The sequence below is a fragment of the Eptesicus fuscus genome, chromosome 4, assembly GCF_027574615.1.
Source record: "Eptesicus fuscus isolate TK198812 chromosome 4, DD_ASM_mEF_20220401, whole genome shotgun sequence".
NCBI lineage: Eukaryota > Metazoa > Chordata > Mammalia > Chiroptera > Vespertilionidae > Eptesicus > Eptesicus fuscus.
This window is the reverse complement of record NC_072476.1, coordinates 57,580,925-57,587,858: the sequence shown is the minus strand read 5'-3', so window position 1 is coordinate 57,587,858 and position 6,934 is coordinate 57,580,925. Positions and strand designations below refer to the sequence as shown.

Here is a 6,934-nt window from a genome sequence, read left to right as displayed (position 1 = left end):
CATGCCTCATTTATTTGACCCGTGTTTGAGTTTGACATGCTTGGCCTTCATTATCCTGCATGAGGATGATTACAGTAGTTTCCTAACTGGTATTTCTCCTTTGGTCTTCTCCAGTCTATCCTACAGTCTGTTGGCAAAACCATTAAAAAAGTACAGGTCCTTATTTAAAACTATTTAATGGCTCACCTTGATCCTGAGGATGAAGTGCAAATGTTTTTATTGTGGCTGAGTCACTCCTTGGTCTGGTCCCTGCTTCTCTATCTCCTTATATACTCTTACTCCTTTATTCAGCTACCCCAGGTGCTTGCACTTCCCCTTAAAAGATGTGTGTGTGTGTGTGTGTGTGTGTGTGTGTGTGTGTGTCTATGTCTATGTTCATTCCACTTATTTGATCCTCTTTTTCTTATTACTATTTTTTCTTTATGCTTGTTCCAACTTTCATATAGAGCTTGAATGACTTAGATGTCTGAGGCATAGGAACTATGTAATCACCTGGTTTTTGAAAGACTGACTGATTTACTAAATTAATGAATGAAAAGATAAGCATGTAGATTTCATTCCCTCTTGGAAACCAAAACTAAAAGCAAAACCAAAACCCTTTCCTCATGCTTATTCTTTGCCCGTACGCTATTTTTTTTTTTCATTCAGTGACAACTTCTCAAAAGAATGATCTATACTCCAATGCGTGTATTTATTTACTATTATTCCTTAACCCTTTACAATATGGCTTTTGTCCTCATAATTTTACTGATATTATTACTTAGCATATGCATGTATCCCTTTTGCCATGTTCAGTAACTTTATCTTTTTTTTTTTTAATAAATAGACAGGTTTAATGATGCATTGTTCTTCACACAGATGCCTGCGGAATCTTTAACTAAAATCCAGGAATATGCAAATAGGCAACGTAGACCATGTAGCCAGATCTAAAATAAATTGGCTTCTTATAACTACCCTGTAAACATCACAGCTCTTCTTCTGTCCAAAATTAACATAATCTCACATGAAAACAGTTAATGTAGGGCCAAAAGTTTTGTGGCCAAAAGTAAAAACCAAAAGAAAGATAGCATTTTGGTGGTTAGTTGGTGAAAGCAGGGAATCTGGAGCCCTTCACTGTGCTGCTTTGCTCTTCTTACTCTTGCTCTTTTTGTCCCTCTTCTTCAGCCCATCCATGTTTGCTCTCAATAGGTTTGAGTAAGCCATCTGAAACTTACTCACTTCTTTGGAGCTCACCACTGTGCTAATCTTCTTTTTCCCATCAGTAGCTCTTAACAGACATTTATTGTCTGAGGGCTCAAAGCCCTCCACTGAACCTTTCCTTGGAATGGGTTTAGTTCGGCCATCATACTTCTTCAGGGAGATGAACACACTGCCCGACAACCGGCACTTCTGGAAGAGCCTGGTCAGCTCCGTCAGGAACTGCTCACTCTCCAGCAGAACCATCCCGGCTCCGCTGGCCCCACTCAGGCCACATCAGTGACTTTATCTTTTATATTCTCCTTACCTTCTCTTTTTTTGCATATCCTACCATCATTTCAAACTCAGCATGTCTAAAACTAAATATTTTAATATTCACTTCACATCAATTCTCAACCTATGAACTTCTTTCTACCAGTTGTAGAACTAGTCACCCAATCTCAGATTCTTTTTTTAAAAAAATATATTTTATTGATTTTTTACAGAGAGGAAGGGAGAGGGATAGAGAGTTAGAAACATTGATGAGAGGGAAACATCGACCAGTTGCCTCTTGCACACCTCCTACCGGGGATGTGCCCGCAACCAATGTACATGCCCTTGACCGGAATCGAACCTGGGACCTTTCAGTCCGCAGGCCGACGCTCTATCCACTGAGCCAAACTGGTTTCGGCCAATCTCAGATTCTTGATGTTATCATCCCTCTCCTTACCATTGAACTGTTTGATTTCTTCTTTTGTAATATTTCCTTCCATTTTACTCCATTTGTAGTTACTACACTAGACAACAATTTTATCATTTCATTGATACATGCTTACAATAAACTTCTATTTGTCTAATAGAAATGTAATGTGATCACATGTAATTTTAAATTGTCTAGGTGCAACATTTAAAGATGAAATTCATTTATATATATCTTATTTATTCCAATATATCCAAAATATTAGCATTTCAAAATGTAATTAACAAAAATTATTAATGTGATATTTGATATATATTCTTTCTTGTCTTTGAAATCTAATTTGTATTTTATACTTGGGGCACATCTCAGGTCAGACTAGCACATTTCCAGTGCTCAATAGCTATATATAACTAATGGCTAGTTATTGGACAGCGCAAAGCTTAGCTGATTTCCTTGACTCCAAATTTTTACTTTTTTCAATGGAATCTGCATCCCACCATCAAAGCAATTACCATTCAGCACAATTATCATTGCAAACACGAAGAAGAAAATACTCTCTGGCTACTTTCATTTGGGTTCAATGGAAAGTCCTGACTTCTTTGATTTGATTCAAGGACCTCCATAAATTCCTTTCACGCATCCCACATTATTTTCACCATATCTACTATTATTGCAACTTATTCAACATTATTTTCACCAGACTCCACAGTATACCAATTGTTCCAGTTATATTGGTCTTTTCACTATTCCATGTGATGGGCCTGCCTCATTCCTACCTTTACTCACATGATTCATCTTACTTGGCTGGTTTCCTCTCTTCTTAGCTCTCAATTCCCAGATCAAATTATTCTTTCTTTGTAAAGCCTTTCCTGACTGATACAACCAGAGGGGTAAGTGCTGCTGTGAGGATGTGAACATATCAATAAATTGTGTAATTAATAATATGAAGTATAGTTTGTCATGCTTTTTTGTGTGTCATGCTTTCGTAATAAAATTATGAAAGAAGTGGTCTTTATTATGGATTCAATTGTAAGGATATAATTATAATTAAGTTTTAGCATTTTTAAATTACAATTTACATTCAATATTATTTTGTAGTGGTTTCAGGTGTACAGCATAGTGGTTTGACAATCATATACTCTACAAAGTGGTCCTCTTGCTATTTCAGATACATACACATCTGGCACTGTACATAGTTATTACAATATTATTCATTATATTCCCTATGCTGTACTCTACATCCTCGTGACTATTTTGTGACTACGAATTTGTACTTCTTAATTCCTTCACCTTATATTTTAAATTATTATGAGCTAACACCGATTGCTATTTACTGTTACTAAACACTATGCTAAGTGAATTATGTGCGTTATCTCATTTAATTCTCACAAAAATATGGGAGAATTTCTATCATCCTGTTTTGTAGACAATACATTTGAATTCCATAATGATTAAATTGTATAGGACAACAATTTTCAACCTTTTTAATCTCATGGCACACATAAACTAATTACTGAATTCTGTGGCATACCAAAAAATAGGCATAATTTTATTGATTTACAAAAAATAATAATAGTAATTACTTTGGTTATTCATGGCATTTGATGGATTCCTTCTCTGTCTAGGCATTTATGTACAAGTGGCATGTAGATTGATAAGTCTTTCTATTGTTTTCCAGTTGGTGGTGCTGAATCCCAAGTGTTTTTTTAGCTCTCTTGTATTTCTCTGGCTTTGTAGATCTCTGGGGAGGGAGGGGGGTGATGGGGGATAGTGGGGTAGGAAATAACCTGTGCTCCATGGAAAGGTGGATGCCTCCTCTGTGATTCTGTCACTCTGGTCTCAGGGGACCAACCCCGCAGGGGAATGCAGTGGGTGATGTAGTTCCAAATTCATGAAATCCCAGTAATGTCCTCCACAGTCAGACACCACCACAGTGTAGCCTTGATTGCAGCGGGCGGGGTGAACTGGGGGATCCCAGTCATGGGTTATTGCTTTTGTTGCTTTGCCCTCCCAGCAATGGTGACTAGTTGACCTCTGTGGTGTTCTCCCCTGCGCCTTCACGGGAAACTGAGATTAGCCTGTAGCTTAGGGAAAAAGTGAATCTGTAGTACCAGTTCTAGGGCTTGCAGATAATGTACTAGTACTCTGCAACCCGACAAATAGGATGATGGGAGGTGAGCTGTGGGCGGTTAAGGTGTGGCCAGGCACTGTGGCTTTGTTTCCAATTGCCAGACCACGGAGGCTGCACCTCTGTGCTTTGTCCCTGCTCAGGTCCCTGGGCTCAGCTGGAGCTCATACCTCCCACTCCTGCAGGAATGTTCACTAATTCTCTCTGCTCCTCTCGGCTAAAGGGAGTGCCAGCTACTCTTGATTTCCCCCTTCTCCAGGCTGAGCCCCTCTGTGAACTCCCAGATACAGGGCTGCATCTGTGGCTCAACTCAGCTTTTCTCCCATTTTGGTTCCTGGGTTTGCTCCCACTTGCCCACCTTCAGATGTTTTAATGCATGGATCTCTCAGACGTGTTTGTGCATTGAGCAGGGAATCTTTTGTTGAATTACAGTTGTTCAAATTATTGAAACTTCAAGGGGAGAGACCAAAGGGATCTCTCATGCTGCCATTCCTCTTCATGTAATGTTTTCCTAAATATTATCTTCCAAATATTATCAAAATACATTCTCTAATATAGAGATGAGTTTTCCAACCTGTTTCATTTTCTTAATAAATCCATCAAAATGTCATAAAAACTTCTCTATTTTGAATCCATTTTCCATTGCCTGTCCATAAGTGGACATATCAAGAAAAATTGATCTCTTTTACACATTTTAGAAATACTCCTCTTGGAAAACCTTTTATCTGTCTTTTGTCTACTCATTGGATAAATATTTGGTGTGTGCTTTTCATGTGTAATTAAGGAGGCATGCTAGTCAAAGGTGACACATCCTAGGCTTTGTCTTTGAGGAACTTATCACCTATGAAGAGGTTTGTATTCTTCTCTTCCAAGGATTCTGACTTTCATTCACCACTAATTTGTTAGTGTCCTTTATAGTGTAGACTCTTGCTCACCTTACTCTTGCTCTCATTAAAACTTATCAGAATATTTATATTTTTTCGTGAAATTAGAAGCTAGTACCAGGACTTGGCATGTTTGGAGTTTTGCCTAATAACATTAATGAGACTACAACCCAAGATTCCCAATTCTAATTTTCATAATTCCTGACTCCACTGTGTTTTCACTACTTTGAATATATCCACAAATATGCCTTATATTCCTAAAGTGACTTTTAAAGAGAGGTAATGAATTCAGGACCTACTGGCCAGATCCTACCCACAGACATATTTTGCTTGGCCTGCATAGTGTCTTAAATTTTGGACTTAGTTGTTTGGCCACAAATGGATGAATTGCTCTCTTGAAATGGAGTGTATGTTCTTCTTTTGTTCATAAGCTCCACTATTACCAACCTACCTAGTTTGCTGACAGTGAGACTGATTCTGTTTTCTTATATTTTGCTAGCTTCACTTATTTGTGGAACCATCCTGGACCCTTATCAACTGCATTTGTGACTCCAGATATATAGAGCAGGCGTCCTCAAACTACGGCCCGCAGGCCACATGTGGGTGTTTTTGCCGTTTTGTTTTTTTTTACTTCAAAATAAGATATGTGCAGTGTGCATAGGAATTTGTTCATAGTTTTTTTTAAACTATAGTCTGGTCCTCCAATGGTCTGAGGGACAGTGAACTGGCCCCCTGTTTAAAAAGTTTGAGGACTCCTGATATAGAGTAACTCTGATGCAACTATTAGAAATTTGGCTTTTTAAATTAAAATACTTCCCCACTTAAAAAATAATAATACTCGTTATCAGGGATAAGTGATGATGTAAAAAATAAAAGAAAAAGAAGTTATATAAAGTGAAAAATAAAAAATTACTTGTAAAAATATCACCTATTTTGGTAACCAAGACTCACATATATAATATAATCAGAGAAGATTTTAAAATAGTGTTTCTATCAGTTAGATCTTTTATATTGCAAGTTAAAGAAAACATAACTTAAACAATGAAGAAAATTTAATGGCTCATGTTTCCAAAAGTCTAGAGGTAAGGTAAAAACTTTTTTCCTTATAAGGTATCATATGCATGTCCCATTAGGACCTGATGTTTTTGGGTGCCATTACTCAGTTCACTACAATAACTTACTCATTATTATGAATATTAATGAATACATGTAAGTGTTTAGAACATGCTATTAGGTACTGAGTTTCATTATTGTTGTTGTTATCATTCTTTTTGGGCCATGGAACCACTACATATTTTACTATCCATGGTATAGACAGATTCTTGCTCCCTTGGGCAACAAGACTCCCATTAAGCCCAGCTGCCATAGGTAAAACAGGAGTGAGCAAATATTTACCCTCTTTAGTAGTATGTATATAAGTCTGTTGCCTGAGCATTCTCCTTAATTTATGGATTCTTAATCTTCATGAAGTTTGTCATCTCAGACATTGTAGCTCAATATTTAACCATTTAACATTTATGAATACTGCTACTGACTTCATGTGGGAAGGCCTGACATTTGTGCTTATATTTAAATTGATTTTATATTTATTCAATTGCTTTAAGGTATATCTATAATAATAAAAGCATAATATGCTAATTAGACCGAACATCCTTCCAGACGACATTCTGGACAAAGCCGGAGATGCGAGGGAAGCCCGGGTCCTGGGTGCCAGAGGGAAGCCGGTGCCAGCAGCCGGGGCAAGGAAGGCCTACTTTTTATTTATTTATTTTTGACATTTTTTTTATTGAGGTATTATATGTGTACATATCTTACCATTGCCCCCCCCACCACACCCCCATACATGCCCTCACCCCCCAGAGTTTTGCGTCCATTGTTTATGCTTAAGGAAGGCCTACTTTTGCACGAATTTCATGCATTGGGCCTCTAGTATATTTTATAATGCCATAGTATTCATTTATGTAGGTCCTAAACCCTAGTGCCATGGTCAGCAAACTGCGGCTCGCGAGCCACATGAGGCTCTTTGGCCCCTTGAGTGTGGCTCTT

The 6,934-nt window shown here is 37.7% G+C and overlaps 1 protein-coding gene across 1 annotated transcript; it reads right to left on the bottom strand.

Moving 5' to 3' along the window:
• Window positions 1-1,079: 1,079 nt before the first annotated feature.
• On the bottom strand, window positions 1,080-1,471 carry LOC103288752 (signal recognition particle 14 kDa protein-like). The gene has a single exon (XM_008144518.3). The coding sequence runs from the start codon at window positions 1,441-1,443 to the stop codon at window positions 1,111-1,113; it is 333 nt and encodes a 110-aa protein (XP_008142740.2). The 5' UTR covers window positions 1,444-1,471; the 3' UTR covers window positions 1,080-1,110.
• Window positions 1,472-6,934: the final 5,463 nt, after the last annotated feature.